Raw genomic sequence first — 23,915 nt, 5'->3', positions numbered from 1 at the left:
GGAAGGGGACTAATATACTGGCAGGGAAATTTCTTTGAACTGCTCGGGACAATTTAAATTATTAAGTTGGGCGGGGCGGGGGGGGGGCGTGGGACCACGGATGTAGTGAGGAAAGAGATCAGTCTGAGACTGGTACAGTAAAGAACAGAAGCGAGTCAAACAGTCAGGGCAAGCAGGGAAAACGTAGGACGAATAAACTAAACTGCATTTAATTCATGGCAAGAGAAGTAAATGCAGGAAAAGCAGATGAACTTAGGGCATAGTTAGGAACATAGGACTGGCATATCATAGCAATTACAGAAACATGGCTCAGGGATGGACAGGATTGGCACCTTGATGTTACAGGATACAAATGCTTCAGGAAGGACAGAAAAGGAGGCAAGAGAGGAGGGGGTGTGGCATTTTGAGAAGGGATAACATTACAGCTGTACTCAGAGAGGATATTCCTGGAAATACATCCAGGCAAGTTATTTGTGTGGAACTGAGAAATAAGAAAGGGATAATCACCTTATTGGGATTGTATTATAGACCCCCGAATAGTCAGAGGGAAATTGAAAAACAAACTTGTAAGGAGATCTCAGCTATAACCACGGTAGCGTGGCTGAGTGGTGTAAGGTGCTGGATTTAGGCTCCAGTCATTTCAACTTCAGTAAGGCGTTCGACAAGGTTCACCATGGGAGACTGATTAGCAAGGTTATATCTCATGGAATACATTTGAATACAGACCTGGCTCAAAGGTAGAAGACAGAGGGTGGTGATGGAGGATTATTTTTCAGACTGGAGGCCTGTGACCAGTGGAATGCCACAAGGATCAGTGCTGGGCCCTCTACTTTTTGTCATTTATATAAATGATTTGGATGCGAGCATAAGAGGTACAGTTAGTAAGTTTGCAGATGACACCAAAATTGGAGGTGTAGTGGACAGCGAAGAGGATTACTCAGATTACAATAGGATCTGGACCAGATGGGCCAATGGGCTGAGAAGTGGCAGATGGAGTTTAATTCAGATAAATGCGAGGTGCTGCATTTTGGGAAAGAAAATCTTAGCAGGACTTATACACTTAATGGTAAGGTCCTTCGGAGTGTTGCTGAACAAAGAGACCTTGGAGTGCAGGTTCATAGCTCCTCAAAAGTGGAGTCGCAGGTAGATAGGATAGTGAAGAAGGTGTTTGGTATGTTTTCCTTCATTGGTCAGAGTATTGAATACAGGAGTTAGGAGTCATGTTGCGCTGTACAGAACATTAGTTCGGCCACTGTTGGAATATTGCGTGCAATTCTGGTCTCCTTCCTATCGGAAAGATGTCGTGAAATTTGAAAGGGTTCAGAAAAGATTTACAAGGATGTTGCCAGGGTTGGAGGATCAGAGCTACAGGGAGAGGCGGAACAGGCTGGGGCTGTTTTCCCTGGAGCGTCGGAGGCTGAGGGGTGACCTTATAGAGGTTTACAAAATTATGAGGAGCATGGATAGGGTAAATAGGCAAAGTCTTTTCCCTGGGGTCGGGGAGTCCAGAACTAGAAGGCATAAGTTTAGGGCGAGAGGGGAAAGATATAAAAGAGACCTAAGGGGCAACCTTTTCACACAGAGGGTGGTACGTGTATGGAATGAGCTGCCAGAGGATGTAGTGGAGGCTGGTGCAATTGCAACATTTAAGAGGCATTTGGATGGTTATGTGAATAGGACGGGTTTGAATATGGGTCGGGTGCTGGCAGGTGGGACTAGATTGGGTTGGGATATCTGGTTGGAATGGACGGGTTGGACTGAAGGGTCTGTTTCCATGCTGTACAACTCTATGATTATCTGTAAGAATAATAGGGTGGTTATGGTAGGGGATTTTAACGTTTCAAACATAGACTGGGACTGACATAGTGTTCAGAGTTTAGATGGAGAGCAATTTGTTGAGTGCGTACAAGACAATTTTCTGATTCATTATGTGGATGTACCTACTAGAGAAGATGCAAAACCTGACCTACTCTTGGGAAACAAGGCAGGGCAAGTGACTGAGGTGTCAGTGGGTGAGCACTTTGGGCCAGCGACCATAATTCTATTAGATTTAAAATAGTGATGGAAAAGGATAGACCAGATCTAAAAGTTGAAATTCTAAATTGGAGAAAGGCCAATTTTGACTGTATTAGGCTCCTACCAGTCCATGCCAACCAGATATCCCAACCCAATCTACTCCTGCTGCCAGCACCTGGCCTATGCTGTACATCTCTATGACTCTGAGACATAAGGGGCAGTTTTATTTTTAAACAAAGAGAGTGGTAGCAGTGGAACACACTGCCTGGGGTGGAGATGGAGGAAGCTACAACAAGGGTATTGAAAGGACTTTTAGGTAAGCAAATGAATATGTAAGAAATAGAGGGTTATGGACCAAGGCCAGGGAGAAGGGATTAATTGCATTTTGACGGCATGTTCGGCACAACATGGTGGGCTGAAGGACCCATTCCTGTCCTGTACTGTTCGATGTTCAGATTTTAATGCAGTGTATATTTTGGATGAGAAGTCATTCAAGTTGATTGAAACTGGGTAGGATGCATTTAGAATATAGATTAAAAAATATAAACTTCAGTTTCCTTGGTGGTGTTTGACTCTTGGTTTGAACGTATCTCTCTGGGAATGGAGCTGAATGTGAACCTGACTCAATCCACTCTGTGACTGTGGAAAGGATGTTCTTCACTCTGACAGCAGTAACATACCTGCTGTTTGTTCGAAGCAACTGGTCACACTTGGCTCTGTACCAAGGGAATATTACATTGTCTTTGAGTACTTGCCTGGAGGAAGACAGAAGGGATACCTCCTGTGATTGGCAACATCAACGTAACATTCAGTTCCTCATCATTAAGTTTTTTTTTAAATTAAAGCCAGCAATGTAAACCGAACCATGGGTCTGATTCCACTCCTGCCCTGAGCTGTTCCTTGTCCATTTTCTCTTAAAATTCTAAGCCCAAAGGAATGAGATCCAGAAATGAAACAACACCCGTACAGCTCCATAAATGGGGCCTACCTGATGCAAGTGTGTATGTGGATATGTGAGTTTAGTTATTGATCTATATCTGTCAGTTCCTGCTTGGAGAATGTGAGAGTGTCGTTATCAAACTGTAACATTCATTATATGGTCAATATATTTACATATTCACACTGCAAAGTCTGGCAGGGGCCAATTGATAACTATTGAATCATAAAAACAATACAGCACAGAGGGGGCTATTCAGCCCATCTTGTCCATGCCAACTCAAAGGCCCTTTCTCGTCCCATCTTCTTGCCGCAGCCCATAGCCTTGCAGTTAACAGAACTGGGGGTGCAGTTCCAGAGATTTTTGTTTAAAAGAGTTTAGGGTCTCTGCCTGCAGCACCAAATTCCAGATACCCACCACTCTATGTATATAAAAAAAATTCCTCACATATCATGTATTCTACACTACTTCATTTGAATCAATAATACCTGGTGTTTGAACTCTGCCAAAGGAAACAGGTTCGTCCTGCATACTCTAATCTCTCCCTCTCACTATTTCGTGAAAAATCACACAACACCAGGTTATAGGTATATTTGGAAGCACAAACTTTCAGAGTGCACACAATACTCCAGTTGTAGCCTCACCAATGCCTTATATGGTTTCATTGTTATATCCCTACTTTTGAATTCCATCCCTCTGTCCATGAAGGAGAGCATTCCACGTGCCTCCTTTACAACCCTATCTACCCATAGTGACCCATGCACTTGCACACTCACCCTGCCCCTCAGTATATTCCTATTTATTGTCTATTCCCATTTACTGTTTGACTTCCCAAAATGCATTCCCTCACACTTATCAGAGCTGAACTCCATCTGCCATTTTCCTGCCCACTCCACCAAACCATCTATAATACTTTTGGAGATGACAGCCATCTTCTACACTATCCACGAAATGACCAACTTTTGTGTTATCTGCAAATTTCACAAATCTCCCCACCATATTCAAGTCCAAATCCTTAATGTATAAAACGAACAGCAGAGGTCCCAACACTGAGCCATGCAGAGCACCACTTGAAACAACTTTCCATTCACAAGAGCAGCCATCAACCATTACCATTTGTTTCCTGTTACTAAGCCAACTTTGCATCCAATTCAACACATTACCCTGTATTCCACAGCTTTTACTTTTTGAACCAGTCAGCTGTGATGCTGCTGCTCCTTTAACAAGCCTGTAAAAGACACAGGCTCTGAAAAGTCTGACTTGATGGGTTTTAGGGACATTTTAATTATAGCTAATAGATAATGCCTCAGGCAAAAGGCTTCCACATTTTTAAAAAGAACAATTGTGCAATGAGAGGGGAGTGTCCCAGTTTTTCCAGCTCAGCTTTTCTCTGGTTTGATTTGGTCTTTAGCTGTCTGGCTATTGACTGAAAGCAGTCAGGCATTTGGAACAGCTGCTAAACCCAAAGAAGCTGGTTCTCTCTCTCTCTCTCTCTCTCTCTGTGACATCTCTCCTCTAAGACCCTGTGCTTGATTTTATCTTTTTTGTGTGAAGGGGTGTTTATGGGGATTTTTGCAAGTATTGGGAACAGCATCATTAAGTTGGTATAATCTGTAGGGTTTTCGGATAGGTTAAGTTATTCAGTATTCTGTTCTCTTTTAAGGCATAGGAGCATTTGTTTGTGTTTCATTTGATAATCTTGTAAATCAGTTCTGTCTGGTTTAAAACTCTGTGGTTTGACCAGCTACATCACTCTGGGACTATCTGAGTTACACCTGCTTAAAACAACTTGCAAAGTTAGGGTCCAGTCAACTTGAAATGTTTTGAGCAGGTCTGGCCTGGTCCATACAAGTTAGGGGGCTCTTTGCAGGATTTGTTCTGTAGTTCTGATTTGGGATTAGGGTTGTTGGACTTGAAGGCAGCGAGTGGTAGGTGTTAGTGTCTTTTATTCCAGGTTTTGAATTCAGTTGGTTTAAACTATGCTTCGGAGAGCAATGCGTCTTTCAGTCAACCAGAGTTTTCTGCAGGTGGAAGAAGTGATTTTAGGCCTTTTACAAAAGGTGATTAAGGGTAAGCTGCTGGAAATAGCAGACAATCTGGGATTGAGTCTGTGTCCTTCCATGAGGAAAGGAGAGATAATTACAGCAGTAGCTCAGCATTCACACTTGTTGGAAACACCATCAGAATCTTCAGCGATGGCTAACATTCAATGAAAAATGCAGCAACTTGAGTAAGAGGCAAAAGACAAGGAAAGGGCAACAGAAATGAATTTTTTTGAATTATGATTAAATGCAGAAGAGAGAACGAGGAGAGAGAGAAAAGGAGAGAAAGGAAAGAAAGAAAGAGAGGGAGTTTGAACTTTGGAAATTGGCACATAGACAAGAGTTCAAAAATTCACTTCCTGAATTAGTGAAAACTCATGTGGAAGAGCAGAGAGTTAAAATGGCAAGACTGGCAGCTGAAACGGCTGATGGTTATGAGTTGATCAAAGTTTGGCTTCTAAAGCCAATTTCAATCCATGAGCGATAGAAGTTGAAGATAAGAGAAATCCTCACATGGAAAGGAAATTATAGATTTCAGTGAAGGTCATAAGGATGACTTATCACAACTTAAAAAGGAAATCCTTGAAGGGGAAAGGGAAGTTAAAAAGCTCTGGTGTTTTCCCTGCAATAAAGTAGGCCACATGAAATCAGAGTATTGGTGGGTTAGGAAAAACACTGGGAAGCCAGATGTAGGAAACAGGAGAAGCCAATGAATTTTGTTATAGAGGTAACAGAAAGCACAATGGAGATTCGAAAGCTGCACCAGAATGTACAAGCTGGACGGAGTTGCCAGATCTTCTTAAACCATCCACCTCTGAAGGTAACGTTTACTCGCATAGGCTAAGAGGATCAGGTAAAGTGGTTACAATATTAAGAGATACAAAGATCCTCTCAATCTGTGATGCTGAAAGATGAGGTGATACATACCTCTGAAGGACTATTGCTCAAAAATGTACTAGTAACAGGAATTCATGTTGAGACAAGAAACACTGAATTGTGAGAAGTGAGGTTAGAGTGTCCAGTGCAGTGACGAGTGGAGAAGTTGTGGTAGGGGTAGTGGACAAACTCTCAGCTCCGGGAATACAATCTGTCCTTGCTAATGGTATTGTTGATTCACCGGTAGGAGTGCTGCTGTTGAAAAGCCAGTGAAAACTCAGGCAACTGAATTATTGCTGGACATATAACCTGGGCATTTTCCAGACTGTGTGGTGACAAAATCACCAGTTGAAACAGGAAAGATCAAAGAGTACAGATATGAAAGTTGAAGTGAAATTAGCAGAGATCCTGTTTGATCAGATGGTTGAGACAAACCGGGAAGAGATAGATGACAAAGCAGACATCTTTAGCTGAGATAAATTAACCAAGTTACAGCAGAAAGATGAAAATTTAAAGGAATTGTACCAAAAGGCCAACACAGAAAAATAATCTGAATATATCCCTGCATATTATTATATTAGTAATGATGTACTAATGAGGAAATGGAGACCGTCACACATTCAGGCTGATGAGAAAGGGACAGAACTGTATGAAGTTGTATTGCCAGTGGGTTATGGAAAGGAGGTGTTGTGAATAGCACATGAGCTACCAGAAGGTCGTCATTTAGGAGCAAGAAAAACTCAGACTTTTGCAGAAACTGTTTGGAAATCACATTATGTAATTGTCATCTCTGTCTGTGATGACTATTCAGTAAAAGGTTAATGCTGTCCTTCTCAGTCACAGATAAACTCCATGTAAATGTGCTTCACTTGGGTTGGAGGATTTGAGTTAGCGGTAGAGGCTGAATAGGCTGGAGCTGCTTTCCCTGGAGAGGCACCTTTATAGAGGTTCATAAAATCATGAGCAGCATGGATAAGTGGTCGAGGCTGGACCGAAGGGACTCTTTCCGTGCTGTACATCTGTATGACTCGATGGCTGTAAATAATAACACTTGTTGGAAATGGGGTGATGTGCACTGAGAATGGAGAGAGAGAAACTGTTGATGAGCACAGTTTCCCTCCATCTCTGTACTTAGCAGCTACCTCACAGATGGTTGTTGAAACGATGTAACAGTATGATCTATTTGTTTATCTACATTGTAGAAAATGTTCTTATTAAATGCTGATTTTAATGCTGTTGCTGAGTGTCTATTTTGGATGAGGATTCAGTTTATCTATCTTCAAAATGGTGTAAATGTCAAAGGGCTACATACCTGCTGTTTGCTCAAGGCAGCTGGTCCCACTTCCCTTTGAACCGAAGAAGTATCACAGTGTCTTCGTCCCTCAGGTATTTGTCTGGAGGAAGATAGAGAGACACCACCTATTAATCAATGTGAAGTGAGTCTGGCAATATTGATCAATGTCACATTCATTGCATATTCGTTAGGATAAGCCAGCAACTTAAACAGAGCCACGGATCGGATTCCATTGTTGCAGTGAGCTGCTCTTTGTCTGGAGATTGCATTTATTTCTCATAAGAGTAAAAAATGAGGTCTGCAGATGCTGGAGATCACAGCTGAAAATGTGTTGCTGGTCAAAGCACAGCAGGCCAGGCAGCATCTCAGGAATAGGGAATTCGACGTTTCGAGCAAACTGAGCAACGGCACAGCTCCATGAGTAGGACTACTCACCACCAGAATGCTAACACAGTTCAAAATCCAAATCCCAATACACTACCTGTTGGAGAGAGAAAAAAAAACGGTGCTATACCTTATTTTTTCCCAAGACACACTCCTTTTACAGGAGTATCCCATTCCTACAGTCGGTCTGCGATTCCGGTATTGACTGCACAATCTCAACAAACAATCGGAAACAATGAAATCTCAACAGAGTTCAGAGGATTGTGAATCACAAGAATGTCCGACAGCAGCTTCTTCCCGCTCTGCCTCCCTCAGCAGGCCCACACACAGCCCGAGAAAGGCCTCTCTCTTCCCCCCAGCCCGCTCACTCCAAGTTCCGGGACCAGTTCCTGCTCCGCTCGGCCTCTTACAAACAGCCCCCGGTTCTCCCTGAACTCACCCCGAATCAATCCCGGTCTCGGAGCCCCCTCTGTGTCCCAGGCTCCCATCCCGATGTGCTGCTGGAAGGAGCCTGCTGTTCCCTCGCTTCCCTGGGCGCTGATCTCTCCATTGCGGTCTGTTTCAAACAAACCTCTTGTACTCACTGAGTAAATGCTCCTCAATGGCAGCGCTGGGGGAGGGCCTCACGCATGCGCTTCTCTACTCAGGAATAGTCAGCTCTGGGGAGAAAAGGTTCAGTCCCAGATACAGTTGGGGCTGGAGTGAGCTGGATGATGAAAGACATTGCCCTGCTCTGTCTGTCAATCAGTTCCCTCTGAATGCTGAATTAACACAGAATTTATCACTGTGTGAAAAAAAACTCATCCATTTGAAATTGTGATGACATTCGTCATCAAGTTACACAATCTGCTGGAACCTGACCGTGAGTGTTTTCTACGCTTGGGGTGGATGCAACTCATTCTCAATTGCACAGACTTAAAGAGAAATGGAAAGAAAAAGTTTCTGTGCCATACTTTTCTTGAGTCAAGAGTTGAGTCACATCTTGAGTGTGGGATTAATATATTTCTGAGAACTTGATTGATAACTGTGGGCCCAGAGACTTATCAATAACTGCTTAGGCATTGTGCAGCTTCATGTAGGGATTTATAGCATTTCTCAGTGTTATGTGAATACCTGTTAACCAGCAACTGTTAGCATGCAATATATGTGTCAATTTAACTCTGCATCTGTCGCATCCTTATTTACACATTTTGCATTAACTCAACATCTGTCCATTCAGATTCTGCTCCTCTGTGTAATAGCCAATTGGTGTTATTTCAAGGAGGTTTTATTCTGTATCCATCAAGCACTGATGTAAGCTGTAATATGTTATACTATTTGCCAGCCACTTAGTAATATTCCTGTAATCTGTGCACCAAGGAGAAGTGAGTTATGAAGATGCTGAGGATCAGAGGGCTTATTGATCTATCCTTGTCAGTTTCTGCTGTGTGACTGTGAGAGTCAAGTACTCAGTCAGTACCAACTACTTTCAACTCTTTTATGTATGAAAGTTGCTGAATTCTCTGGCAGCCAATAATTTTCTAAGAGTCCAATCATCACCAGGAATGTATGATTGATTTTCAGGAAAACCCATCTGGTTGACTCATGTCCTGTAAGGAAACTGCCATCCTTGTGTCTCCAGACCCACAGCAATGTGGTTGACTCATAACTACCCCCTGAGCAGTTAGGGATGGGCAATAAATACTGGCCTAGCCAGTGATGCCCTCATCCCATGAATGAATTTAGGAAAAATAATTCTCTGTGACTGAGATTCATTCTGTGATAGTAGATTTTAAGGGTGTTGTGATTGGGCCTTAAACTCTTCTGCATTTTGTGATTTATGACAGAATCACAGAATTACTACGGCCATTCAGCCCATTGTGTCCAGACTGGGCTGTTGTTCATCTGGTCTCCATACTAATTTCCACTAATTGTTGGACGTCTGAACTTCATTCACTCACTGCCAGTATCTCAAGGTAAATGCTAATGTGAGATTAGTTCTGCTGTATTCTGCCATTGAATAACTATAGTGCCAGTTTGGTTTTGTATGCAACAGCATCAGGTGGAGTATGTGAATCTCATTCTCTTTACACGTTGAGTTGTATTTGTTTGGTCTGGGCATTGGACGAACTCGATCAATATTCACTGACACTTTGTAAGCGAGGGATTAATGTTGGTTCAATGTTTACTTTGCCATGAATCTGAATGTTATTGTTTGCAGATTTTTTTTTACATTGTGTATGCAGGAGTCTTTATCAGTCGCTGTTAGACACTGTGAAATGTCATATCTTAACACTAACTGAAATGATTAATGGTTTGGTGAGTCAATTTATAACTGTCCATATTTGGAAATACCTGAGCCTAAATTTAATTCATTTTTTCCCTTTCTCTATTAACTGGCTGAGTGCACGAGTGAGTTTTCTGTTGTGCTGCCAATCTGTATCACTTTCAAGGAGCGGTACTGGTCTATACCACACTGATATTTTCTGCATATCTCCTTATGTTTCCAGTTCTGCATGTCATGATCTGATACACTTTGAGGTAGGTTTAATGCCTTATAAATCAGTGTTTCATTCAATAAAATGTGCGGAAATGTTTCTGCATTACTCAGATCCTCAAACAAAAATGGGAGTGTGGATAAAGTGTGTTTACATCAGCACCAGCCTGAGACTGAGAACTAAATTCAATCGATCAGTCTCTGATACTTGATAACAATGTGGTCCTTAATCTTGTTTATTGTATTTCAGTGGTTCGGTGTCGTCTAAATTGAAACATGTCACTTTTCGTAACTGCAAGCACAATTAATTGTTTAAACTTCTGCTACTTGACATGAATCAGGTTTCATCCATTGCCACTGGAGTCAGCTCCTGTCAGTGAACGTGGATGTGTTTCTATATCTGCTAATATTTGGCCTTGTATTTGTAGTTGGATAATGTCCACAGCCTATGTTCTTTAGTTTTAGAGCCTATTGGATCCATGGACAGGTGAACATGCAACACATTACAGCAGAAAAGCATCTGTGCTTTTCTTCAGAATCAAGGCGAGAAAAGCAATAGACTTTTGCAATTCCTATAGTGCAGAGTCTAACCAGGAACAGTGGGGATATCAAGGTCTGGTTTTCAGGATGCTATCAATTTTTGTATTGTGGCATACTTTACCAATGAATTAATGATCATTATTAACCAAATCTATTTGCTCCTAAGTGAACACTTCAACTGCATTGCAGCTGACTGAAGACAATGCTCCTTGTGCAGAAAAGTGAAGTGGCCAATTCTATACTATTTACCAATCTGGACAGGATCTGGTGCAAGCCATGAGCAGTATTCTTGTGTTGCTCTCTGGTAGGGTGGGGGCAAACAAAAGGTCTTTTATTTTCCACTAATGGTGAAGAATATTTAAACAGTCAAATTCAATTTATTGAACAACCAACTCTTGGTGGTTAAAATAAAGGAGCAGCTTGACAAACCTATCGATTTTAGCTTTTTCTTTCTTTCTGCACTGCTTTAAATAGTAATGATCTGGTTCCATTGACTCCTTGACAAAACTATATCCTGATTCCTTGATGTTTTTTATAGTTTAATAGAGAGATAGTCAAGATGAATGCAGGGTTCTTCATAGATTTCTTGAAACAAATTTTGAAAGACACAATAATACAATCTTTCTTTCTGGGCTGAAAAAAAATCCTACAAAATGATGAAATGGAGAATGGCGTTATGACACAGATGGGGAAGACAACTTCTCAGCTGCCATGAAAAATCTTTGGAAATGGAATACTCATTGAGTTAACAATTCTAATCCATTTCAATTAGCTGTGTTGTTATAGACTGTTTTGATCTGTGCAGAGTTAGTAATTTGAATCGACATATTCTGTGCTGTAGATCTCTTTGACTTGAGATCAGAGAGTAGAAATCAGATTGATAAAATGTTTTCTGCTAGTTGCGGTGTATATGGATCTTCATTACTGTTAGATGTTGTAATGTGTATTTCAGGATGGTGTAGAAATTTGCAACTATTGTTAATCAGTCAGTAGCTCTGTGGGAAATAGAATGGTGCGTGTGCGCGCAAGCACACATATGGGGGTCAGATGGAGATGGTGGTTGTGAGTGTGTTCACACGCGATGAGCACTCTCTCGCCATCAGGCTTTGGCCCAGATGTTCATTCAGAATTTACATTGTTTAACTGTTGTGTCTTTTCCAGGACAATGATTTATCAAAAACGTAATTTTGACTTTCTCAGGTACTGAAATTTTCAAAGTTTCTTTCTGCATCTGCACTCCATATCTTCATATATCCTTGTTGTAACAATGTAACAGCATGACTTGTTTGTTCACCTTGATTGTAACTTTAAAATTGCCTTTACTACATGTGGATTAATGTAATTCCTGAATGTATATTTCATATGAGGATACAGTCTATCCCTCTTCTGATGTTGCAAATGATAACTGGCTATGCATAATGGAATTTATTGGAGCTGTGCTGTTGTGCATTGAGTAAGGAGAAATTTTTAAAAAATATTTCATTAGTTGTGTCAGACTCGGATTGAATGCATCCTTATGGAAATTGAGCTCAATGTGTATTTGACTCAATCCACTCCGACTGTGGAAAGGATGTTCTCCAATCTGATAACTGTAACATGCCTGCTGGTTGGTAAAAGCAGACAGTCATACTTGGCTTTGTACTGAGGAAATATTACATTATCTTGGTCCATCAAACATTTGCCTGCAGGAAGAAAAAGAGAGATATCATGATTTCTGAGTAGAAAGACATCAACTGATCAACGCAACAGTCAGGTCATGATCATGGTACTTCTGTTTTTAAACAGAGCAGGGTCTGATTACAAAGCAACACTGAGCTCCTCCCAGTCTTTTTCTGTTTGCGAAATTCTGAAATAATTTACTCAGATGAAAGTAAACTAACCAACACATGCACAGCTCCAAAAATAGAATGATTACACAGTTAAATATTCAGCTCCCAAAAAACACGAACTGTTGAAGGAAGAACAACGGGCACTTTTATCACATTTAGATCACTGTCCTTTATTTCCCAACAATTCAATGTCTATTCGCAACAAAAAGCGTGAAACAGAAGCCAAATAATGAACTTTCGTCAGTGTTTAGGGGATTAAAAACCCCAAGAATGTCCCACAGCAGCTTCTTCCCGCTCTGCCTCCCTCAGCAGGCCCACACACAGCCCGAGAAAGGCCTCTCTCTTCCCCCCAGCCCGCTCACTCCAAGTTCCGGGACCAGTTCCTGCTCCGCTCGGCCTCTTACAAACAGCCCCCGGTTCTCCCTGAACTCACCCCGAATCAATCCCGGTCTCGGAGCCCCCTCTGTGTCCCAGGCTCCCATCCCGATGTGCTGCTGGAAGGAGCCTGCTGTTCCCTCGCTTCCCTGGGCGCTGATCTCTCCATTGCGGTCTGTTTCAAACAAACCTCTTGTACTCACTGAGTAAATGCTCCTCAATGGCAGCGCTGGGGGAGGGCCTCATGTTTGCATTCCTCTCTCAAGAACAGTCAGCTTTGGGGGAGAGACTACTTCGCGCACGCGCTGCTTTACCTACTGCTTCCCAGAAACAAACATAATTTGGTCATTTCCCCAATTCCCTTTTCTCCCAGTTTGAGAAAAGGAACTAGGACTGTGGGGGAAAGGACAGAGAAGGTTGCAAGCTGGGAATTGCTCTTTTAGGTAGTTCCAATGGAGCTCAGTCCCGGGTCATGTTAATAACTCCTCCTTCCGGCTCTCTCACAATCTGATCAGGGAGTTGAGAAGCTGGCGGCCATTCGGCCCATCCCCTGTGCTTCCCCCATTCGTAACATCAAGTCTGATCTTATATTAACCGTGGTATTGAATCCTGCTGACCCTCATCCACAACTATTAATTCCTTTAAGAAAGTAACATAAGTGGAAAATAGTAACACAAATGAAATAAGTGGAACACTAGGCAGAATGTAACTATTGGTAGAGTCTTGCATCACAGTATTCGTCCCTGTTTCTGGTTCAGGAGGCGTGTGCATTAGTATACAGTGAACAACAGACATACTGCAGACAGAAACCTTGTGATGTATTGTATGCCACAACGAGAAACCCCAGGTGTTTTTGTTTATTCACTCTGGGGACGTGGACGTCACTGGCTGAACCTACCATTTATTCCCCTTTGAGCAGGCGGTGGTGAGCCACCTTCTGGAACAGCTGGTGTCCATGTGCTACCCACAATGCCATGAACAGGGAATTCCAATGTATTGATCAAGCGACAATGAAGTAAAGGGGATGTATTTCCATGTGATTATGGTGTGTCTCCCTACATCAACTACATTTAACTTTTCAGATGGAGGTTGCCCTGAGTTTGGAAAGTTTTACAATTTACAAAATTTTAGTATTACTTTTGTAAACTTAACAAAACTTTAGGGCTCTGTGAGATAATATTAGATCCCAAGAATAGGCATACAAATTAGTTAGAAAATAAACAAACAAACATAAAGCCTGGGAACAATTTAGAGTTCAGGGCAGAGGAGATGACCTGGGGGTTGCAGTGAGAGAGAGAGACTCACTGAGATCTTTGTAGAGGGAGGGGGAGAACTTCTTCAAGGTAGGCATCCTTACAAAAGGTTTCACAGAATGCGTAAAATCAACTTTGTGAACTTCGCCAGTTTCCTCATTTCCCCTCCCCCCACCTTACACCAGTTCCAACCTGCCAGCTCAGCAGCATCCTCATGACCTGTCTGACCTGCCAATTTTCCTTCACATGATAGCTCAGTGGTTAGCACTGCTGCCTCACAGCACCCGGGTCCCAGGTTCGATTCCAGCCTCCGGTAACTGTCTCTGTGGAGTTTGTACATTCTCCCTGTGTCTGTGGGTTTCCTCCCACAGTCACAAAGATGTGCAGGTTAGGTAAATTGGTCATGCTAAGTTGCCCATAGTGTTAGGTCTATTAGTTGGAGGGGAAATAGGTCTGGGTGGGTTACATTTTACGGGCGGCACAGTGGTTAGCACTGCTGCCTCACAGCGCCAGGGACCTGGGTTCAATTCCCAACTCAGGCGATTGACTGTGTGGAGTTTGCACGTTCTCCCCGTGTCTGCGTGGGTTTCCTCCGGGTGCTCCGGTTTCCTCCCACAGTCCAAAGATGTGCGGGTCAGGTGAATTGGCCATGCTAAGTTGCCCGTAGTGTTAGGTAAGGGGTATATGTAGGGGTATGGGTGGGTTGCGCTTCGGCGGGTTGGTGTGGACTTGTTGGCCCGAAAAGCCTGTTTCCACACTGTAAGTAATCTAATCTAATCTAAGTAAAAAACCTATCCGCTCCACCCTCCTCTCTGACCTATTACCTTCAGCCCCACCTCCATCCATCTATTAAACTCTTAACTACTTTATCCCCAGCACACACACACACACCGCCCATCCCCCCCCCCCCGCCAAACTCCCATTTATCTCTCCATCCTGGAGGCTCCCAGCCTTATGCCTGATGAAGAAATGCCCAAACCGTTGATTTTCCTGCTCCTCGGATGCTGCCTGACCAGCTGTGCTTTTCCAACAACCCTCTAATCTTGACTCTGATCTCCACCATCTGCAGTCCTCACTTTTGCCACAATTTAAAGTTCAGCAAACAACTCGATAAAGGGCATTGATTAAGAAAGAGAAAATGAGGACTGGAATAAGCTTGCAGATGTTTTGAAAAAGAAACTAACTTTTAAAATATTGATAAATGTGTAAAGAGGAAATTAGAAAAAAACATGGGTTCATGAATACAAAGATCAAAAGCGGCAGTCTATAATAGGGAGCAAAAATGGATATCCACCCAAATACATAACTGTTGTTCTCTAATCACAAAGGATGACACAGATAATGCACCAGGAATGTTTGGGAACACAGAGTTCAGTGAGAGCAAAAAACTGAAACAAATCAGTATTGTTTGGAAAATTGTGTTGGGATAATGGATAGGATTGAAGCTGGGAAACAGCAGGGCCTGGTCATCCACATCCCAGAGTACTTAACATAGTGGTCACAGAAACAGTGAATAGTCATGTTCCTAGATTCCAGAGGCATTACAATGTTTTCCACAGATTGTGAGTTAGCTAATGTAACCAATCTATTCGAAAAGCAAGTTAGAGATAATCTGGGAATTATTGGCCACTCAGCCCGCAGGGGAAAAAAAACACATACTTGCAGAGTGTCTGTGAAAAAATAGATTGCAATCAATCAAAATCAGCATGGATTTGAAATGCCTGTTCCTGTGTCATAATGTTTGATGTTCTCAGCTTGGCAAATCTGCTGGAGTAGAGGTGATATTCAGATGGCGTCATTCAGATGTTTGTTTTGACAAAGTAAAACACATAAAACAAAATAAAGAACATGGTGTTGAGAGGGATTTTAAAACAAAACTGGTTGGCTGGAAGAAAACATGTAGAGGGAATAAATGGCTATTTTTTTTCCGATGGTAAGCTATGACTAGGAATCAAGGCAAGAATCATGATTAGAATCCTACTCTTCACAATATAGTCACAATGATTTAGAAGAGAAAACTAAATGTAATATCTCCAGATTGGCAAATGGCATAAAACTGGGTTGGATGGTGAGGTGTGAAAGAAGATGCATTTTGATTGTGTTGAGGAGAAATCAATGGGCAAAAGCAACTTAATTAGATAACTTATAGTGTGGAAACAAGCCCTTTGGCCCAACAAGTCCACACCGACCCGCCAAAGTGTAACCCACCCAGACCCATTCCCCTGCATTTACCCCATCACCTAACACTACTGGCAATTTAGCATGGCCAGTTCACCAAACCTGTGCATTTTTGCTCTGTGGAAGGAAACCAGAGCACCCGGAGAAAACCCATACACACATGGGGAGAACGTGCAAACTCCACACAATCAGTCGCCTGAGGCAAGGATTGAACCCGGGTCTCTGGCGCTGTGAGACAGCAGTGCTAACCACTGTGCCACCGTGCTGCCTATAATGTGGATAAATGTAAGGTTTTTAGTAAGCACAGTCAGAGTTGATAAAAATGAAACTGGAAAAGCACAGCATCAGAGGAGCAGCAAAGTCAATGTTTTATTTGCAAGTACACATAAATCATATATTAGACATAGATAAATGGGGTGAAAAGCATCTCTTGAACATTATGCACATAGTAAGGGCATTCTTGAGGGGGAGGTTAGGAAATCAAAGAGAGGGATACCAGATAGTCTTGGCAGATAAGGTTAAGCATAGTTCAATGAGATTCTACAAGATTATTCAAAGCAAGTTAACAATGAGGGACAGAAAGAGTGTAGGGCACATGAAAGGTCAAAGAGGTGGTTGTTGTTGTCGGAGTCTTTTCTCCCTGAAAAGGAATGCAAACTCAGCAGGCAGGCAGAACTCAGGTAAGTGGAGATTAATTCATGCAAAACCCAGTTAAAGCAGGGGAAAAGGATTCTCTCCAGAGACCAGCCCTGAAAGGGAGATCATGACACACTCTAAATTTATAACATAAAGCAGTATTTTTATAAATTTGCTGATAACAATCACATCCAACTTGATCACTCTGATCCTTCTTCATACTTCATAAACTCAATCCTATAAGACACCAGATCAATGACGGGCAGTTCCTTAACAGGCCTCGGCTTCCCATGGCCTCATGGCATTGAACAGACACTATAATCACTCGTCCATGCCATCTTTCAATGCATCCTCTTCATTCACATTCCAAAGTTAATTTTTAGACTCCTTCAGGCCCCTCGGGCTGGCTTGATCTGTGAGTGAGTTTGAATTTTGTTATTCATTGTATCTCATGTGCTTTCTTTATGAAATTCTTTTATTCGTCTTATACTTCCCATTGTCCTAATCATGTGTGTTTAAAATACCAAAGACATTTAGTTTTAACTAGTTGCCATAAGATTTGTGAGAATGCTTTCTGTTCTGGTTAGTAAAGTTTAGCCCTGTTTTCAAAGTCCTCCAGCATTTCCTTTTCTGTAATGTGAACTGTTTTCGAAACATCAATATTCATTTTCCTGAGGCTGCCTGCTTCCCAATAAAAACTGATGTGAGAATTCATTTTCTGCCTCTCCCATCTTCTGAAATTCAAACAAAACTGTCGGGGTGAACTGGATCTGCTGGTAACAAAGTGGCCTATGTCTGCTCACCCAAAATGGATGACAAATATCTACCCTTCGTTCATGGTCATTAATAGCTGTGAATAATCTATTTTGTCCAGAGCAAATGAAGGTACATCTAAAAACTTACTAACTTTCACACATAGGCATAAATGTTTTGGTTCGATGTATCTATATTTATTTTGTAGAATCTCTAACTAAAATTATTGCTTTATGTTGCAAATTAATTAAGAAACAACTGTTTAATACAAAATAGCTAACTTTTGGTCCTGTAGCTACTTCGGGAGTTTAGTCTGCTATATCTTGCACCTGGTATTTATTGATTTGGTGGTATAATTACCCTTTCATTAGTGAGCTGAGAATTGTGCTTTATTTGCCTTGGAGGCATGTTCTGATCTGGGATTCGTGCAGCTCAAGGCAATTATATTTGAAGTAGTTTTGTTCAAAGGTATCATTGCTTTCTTTAATTTAAGGCTGGGACAGACTGTTAGTCACATTCATCTCCTTTCAGCCATTTTGTGTTTTAGTTCTAAGGCAGGTTGCCTTTGTAGTTGTCAGGCATTTTGGGTGAGTTGATGTGGACCATTTTGTTCCCAGCAGATCCAGTTCACCCCTACAGTTCTGTTTGAATTTCAGAAGATGCGAGAGGCAGAAAATGAATTTTTACATCAGTCTTTTTACTGGGAAGCAGCAAACCCAGGAAAATGAGTATTGCTGTTTTGAAAACAGTTCACATTATAGAAGAGGAAATGCTGGAAGTCTTTAATCTCAGAGATCTGAGATGTCCCAGCACATTGTGGGAAGTTAAGGAGGATATTCTGGTGTCCCTTGCAGAAATTGGATATCAGGTCATACTTTGCCATTATTTTAAAAAGGGATGGAAGGAGAAGCCTGGGAAGTATAGATCTCAGAGTCTGACTTGTGTGATGGATACATTGTTGGAGGTGATTCTGAAAGATAGGATTCAAATGTACGGTTTTGGGGAGGAGTGGTAGGAGAGAGCAAGGCATAATTAGGAATTGTCAGGATTGTTTTGTAGAAGGACGTATTTCCCAAAGTTGATTGAGATTGTTGAGGGAGTATCCAAGAAGATTGAGGGCACTGTGGTAAACATTATTGACTTGAAGTTTGGCAAAGTTTCTTTTACAATTTTCTGCGTGGTAGACTAAATAGCAAGGTTAGATTACATGGGATTCAGATTGAGCATGCCAATTGAATATAAAATTGGCATAACAGCAGGAAATGGAGAGGAGGTGGACAGTTGCTTTTCAGACTGGATTCAAGTTACCAATGATGTTCCACCCCAATCGATGCTGGGTCCACTTTTGTTTGTTTTTTATGTAAATGATTTCGATGAAAATACAGAAGGCATGGTTAGTAATTTCACAGATGTCATCAAAATTGGTGGCTTAGTGGACAGTGAAGTCTATCTCAGATTAGAAACAAATCTTGATTAAATCAGTCAATGGCATGAGTGATGGCAGGGAGGAGTTTGCACATTCTCCCTGTGTTTCCTCCCGTAGTCCAAAGATGTGCAGTTCAGGTGAATTAGCCATGCTAAATTGCCCATAGTGTTAGATGTATTAGTTAGAGGGAAATGGATCTGGATGGGTTACTCTTCGGAGGGTCAGTGTGGACTTGTTGGGCCGAAGGGCCTGTTTCCACACTAAGTCTAATCTAATGTAATGAGGAATGGCAGATGGAGTTATTGAGGCAGTGCATATTTACAAAACAAACAAGTGTAGGACTTATACAATTACAAGTATGGCCTTGGGTAGTGCTGTTGAACAGAGGGACCTAGTTGGCCAGCTGCATATTTTTCAAGTTTGCTTCACATGTAGTCAATGTGGTGAAGAAAACCTTTGAGTACAGGAGTTGAAAGGTAGTATTAACGTTGTATAGGATGTTGATGAGTCCTCTTCTGGATTACCCTGTTATCAAAAGTATACTATTGAGCTGGAAAGGGTACAGAAAAGATTTACTAGGATGTTGATGGGAATGGATTGATTCCATTGCAAGGATAGGCTGGGACCTTTGTTCTCTGGAGCCTAAGATCTTGATGGGTGATAGAGTTTTGACAATCATGAGGGATAGAGGTAAGAGACTGCAAAACTATGAGACATTTTTAAGGTAAAAGGAAAAATATTTTAGAAATTTTTTTTAAACAGTATGGATTTTGTGGAATTAACATCAACAGGGGGTGACGCATATGGACACAGTCACAACGTAGATCATTGTTAAGATTTTGGATGGTTATAGGCCAAGAACAGTCTGGACAGGCAAGTGGGACTTGTCTAGTTTGAAATTATATTCGGTGTGGACTAGTTGGACAGAAGGATCTGTTTCTGTGCTGTTTGACTGACCCTTGCAGTGAGGCAACTGTTCTGGTTTGATCTCAGTTCATTTTGAAAGCTTCTAAACGACAGCAGAAAGTCTCATTCAGCGCACTGTGCAATTAAACAACACTCAATATATGGGAAATTTAACTGTAAATTGAATCTATCCGTGGAATTCAAAGATAGGGCACTTCTGTTTGGCAGAAGTATTACAGATGCTGGAGATTAGAGTGATGCTTTAAAAGTACAGCAGTTCAGGCAGCATCCGAGAAGCAGGAAAATCGATGTTTCGGGCAAAAGGCTTTTGCCCAAAACGTCGATTTTCCTGTTCCTCGGATGCTGCCTAACTTGCTGCGCTTTTCTAGTACCACTCGAATGTTGACTCACTTCTTCTGTTTGCCAGAGATCAAAATCAGGGTCATACCCCACAGGGGCGGGTAGCTCGCGAATTCGTCCAGTATTAAACAGCAACTCGACCAACTCGAAGCATGAAAAATGACTGTTGCCCCCACTGTGCTGCCTCTCTACGGCCAGGAAAAGGACCCTACACAGGAACTCACCCGAGAATAAAACACCGTGAGTCAGCGACCACTCATTATAAATTTACCCGCGGCACTGGGGCAATTCAGCTCTTCCTAAGTGTAGTTCAAGATAACGTGAAGCTGCCTGCAAGCGAGTACAGGGACTGAGTGATTCATTTACAGTACGATAATTAAAGACACGGGACCACAGATATCTACAATCAATAAAAATCATGTACTCCGCCCACTGTTAACATTGCGTTGTATCAATACTCCATGATAAACTGTTCACGCTCCTTATGCTACGGCTCAAACGGTAAACGGCCACAAGGAAAGGTTTCGTATCAGATAACACACAGTGACAGTACAGTATCGAATAAGGCAGGAACTGACACCGATACCAATTAAATGAAGGTAATTCAATCCGACAGACGGGGGGTGTTCAGCTCCTTTCACAGATGCTGTGAGTGGCTCTGAAAAGAGCCTTTGGGTTGTCAGATTCAATAATGGTCTCTTCATTTCTTAGCAGATCCAGCACCGGTTTTCTTGGGCAGCAGCACGGCCTGGATATTAGGCAGCACCCCACCCTGAGCGATGGTCACCCCTCCCAGCAGCTTGTTGAGCTCCTCGTCGTTGCGCACGGCCAGCTGCAGGTGCCTGGGGATGATGCGGGTCTTCTTGTTGTCCCGGGCCGCGTTGCCGGCCAGCTCCAGGATTTCAGCCGTCAGATACTCCAGCACCGCAGCCAGATAGACCGGCGCTCCGGCACCCACACGCTCAGCATAGTTGCCCTTTCTCAGGAGCCTGTGAACACGGCCCACCGGGAACTGCAGGCCAGCCCGGGACGACCGAGACTTCGCTTTAGCGCGAGTTTTCCCACTGCCCTTTCCTCTCCCAGACATGGTCACAAACTCACAAACACTGTCACAGAGAATACTACACTCCGCCCACATTGTGGCCTCTTATACCTTCGGGAGGAATGGTGGGGCGGCCATTTCTGATTGGTCCCATTGTTCAGCCCCGCCTAATGTTGTTTCAATTCCCAATCAGATATCTGCCTCATTCCCCAATCCGGAGAGGGCCCGGGGAAGAGGGCGGGAAGTACCGGCGCCAAATCATCAACCGCTTTTTTTTACAATTTGAAAAACCCGCCAATATGTACCGAAAAAAAAGTTTAAACACAGAAGAATGCACGAATATTCGAGATAATTTACTTCTACATGAAAAGTGTGCCCTTTATATTAACTCTACCTCATTCCCTAGCCTACTGGAACTTGTTTTTTCTGATCTTGAATTGGGATTTTCCAAACGTTAAACACAAGCAGAACCAAAAAAAGGCGCCACACCCTGCACTCTGCAACTAATCATTTCGTTCACATTTCAACAGCACCCCGATATACTGATACAACATGAGATTACGTTCTCCCGAGTAAGCGCATTAATAGTGAACACAGTCGTTCGAGAATATTGTTAAGTTACCCTCCTTGCTGGACAGGATCATAGATCGCTAAAAGCTCCACATTTCCTCTGCCACTTCTGCGGCTGTTCTAGTTTTATTTCGGTGCATTTGGCAAGGCTTTGCATCCTGACAAAACCCGTGCGGAGATTTGGAAATTAAAACTAAATAAAGTAAAATCGGACTCAGAAGGAAACTTTTTTTGCTTGCCGATGGGTGCTGGGGGCACTTGGTTTGATGGGGATGAAACCCAGGGTTCATGCCCCACCGGGGTTTGTAGCTCCAAAACTGATCGAATAACAAAAAAAAAGGACACATACAATCAGCTGAAAAGTGGCGTTTAACATGATCTCTCTCCCCAGACAGGGACTATAGGATATACATGAACGTATCCGAGAATAAGGCGCGGACCGGGTCAGCGATCACTCGGTCGCTTATAGAACATAAATCTCGTAGAAAGATTAATTTTAAAAACATATGATTCAGCTGTTTCGGGGAAGTTGTGGGTGGCTCTTATAAGAGCCTTTGGGTTGTGGATGTGTGTGTTTCAGTGCAGTGCGGTCCTTCACTTGGAGCTGGTGTACTTGGTCACCGCCTTTGTGCCCTCCGACACGGCGTGCTTGGCCAGCTCCCCGGGCAACAGCAGCCGCACGGCGGTCTGGATCTCCCGGGAGCTGATGGTGCTGCGCTTGTTGTAATGGGCCAGACGGGAAGCCTCCCCCGCGATCCGCTCGAAAATATCGTTAACGAACGAGTTCATGATGCTCATGGCCTTGGAGGAGATGCCGGTGTCGGGGTGAACCTGCTTCATCACTTTGTAGATGTAGATGGAATAACTTTCTCTCCTGGACCTTTTCCTCTTCCTGTTGCCCTTTGCTGGCGCCTTCTTAATGATTTTCTTCGCGCCCTTTTTGGAGGTTTGCTGGGCTTTCTTCTCATCAGCCATCGTCCCGCTCACTTTCAGACACAGAATAAGGGAAAGCTGGCTCGGACCTCCTTCTTTATAGACTGACGGCGTCATCAATGCTAATGAGGGATGGGAAAGCCTTTTTACTGATTGGCTAGTTTACACAGATTCAATCCCAAACATAGAGTCGCTCTGATTGGTTAGTGTGAGATTCAAAGTGGAATTGCAACGAAACGTGAATTGACTCGTGATTCTGTTCCTGTCAGTCTGACTGAGATACAGAAAGTGACTGTGGTATTGGCTCGGTTTCCTTTTGCTCGTTGTTATGCTGATGTGATTAGATTACTTTAGATTAGATTACTTACAGTGTGGAAACAGGCCCTTCGGCCCAACAAGTCCACACCGACCCGCCGAAGCGCAACCCACCCATACCCCTACATATACCCCTTACCCGGGCCAATTCACCTGACCTGCAGATCTTTGGACTGTGGGAGGAAACCGGAGCACCCGGAGGAAACCCACGCAGACACGCGGAGAACGTGCAAACTCCACACAGTCAGTCGCCTGAGTCGGGAATTGAACCCGGGTCTCAGGCGCTGTGAGGCAGCAGTGCTAACCACTGTGCCACCGTGCTGCCCACGATGTAAATGGAGTAACTTTCTTTCCTGGACCGCTTCCTCCTCCTGCCGCCCTTCGCTGGCGCCCTCTTCACCGCTTTCTTCGCGCCCTTCTTGGCAACTTGACCCTTCTTTTCCTCAGCCATAGCGCCGCTCACTCTCAGACACAGAGTAAGTGAAAGTGGGCTCGGAGCTAGCTTTTTATAGACTGGCGGCAGCAATGCTAATAAGGGATAGAGGAAAGCCTGATTCATGATTGGCCACTTCGTAGGCATGGTAACCTCACTCTGATTGGTTAGTTTGGGACTCAATCTGGATCTGTCAGTTAAAAATCACACAACACCAGTTTATAATCCAACAGGTTGAATTGGAAGCACACTAGCTTTCGGAGCGACGCTCCTTCAGCAGGTGATTGTGGAGGGCTCGATCGGAACACAGAATTTATAGCAAAAATTTGCAGTGTGATATA

General features: G+C 42.9%; 2 protein-coding genes across 2 annotated transcripts in view; both read right to left on the bottom strand.

Annotated features, from left to right (window-relative positions):
* The window catches only part of LOC132837346 (histone H2AX-like), a 28,096-nt gene extending 6,728 nt beyond the window's left edge, over positions 1 to 21,368 (bottom strand). The window contains exon 1 of the mRNA XM_060857012.1: positions 21,005 to 21,368. Within this exon, the coding sequence (XP_060712995.1) occupies positions 21,005 to 21,368 (364 nt within the window). The remainder of the gene's footprint in view (positions 1 to 21,004) is intronic.
* Positions 21,369 to 22,310: 942 nt separating this feature from the next.
* LOC132837087 (histone H2B 7-like) lies at positions 22,311 to 22,874 on the bottom strand. Its single transcript, XM_060856764.1, has one exon. It carries the CDS (start codon positions 22,866 to 22,868, stop codon positions 22,488 to 22,490), a length of 381 nt encoding a protein of 126 aa, XP_060712747.1. The 5' UTR covers positions 22,869 to 22,874; the 3' UTR covers positions 22,311 to 22,487.
* Positions 22,875 to 23,915: the final 1,041 nt, after the last annotated feature.

This window comes from Hemiscyllium ocellatum, chromosome 49 (assembly GCF_020745735.1).
Source record: "Hemiscyllium ocellatum isolate sHemOce1 chromosome 49, sHemOce1.pat.X.cur, whole genome shotgun sequence".
Classification (NCBI taxonomy): Eukaryota; Metazoa; Chordata; class Chondrichthyes; order Orectolobiformes; family Hemiscylliidae; genus Hemiscyllium; species Hemiscyllium ocellatum.
This window is presented reverse-complemented; position numbering and strand designations above follow the sequence as displayed.

Coding starts and splice junctions, on each gene's coding strand:
- LOC132837087 (XM_060856764.1), bottom strand. CDS start 22,868: ATGGCTGATGAGAAGAAAGCCCAGCAAACCTCCAAAAAGGGCGCGAAG.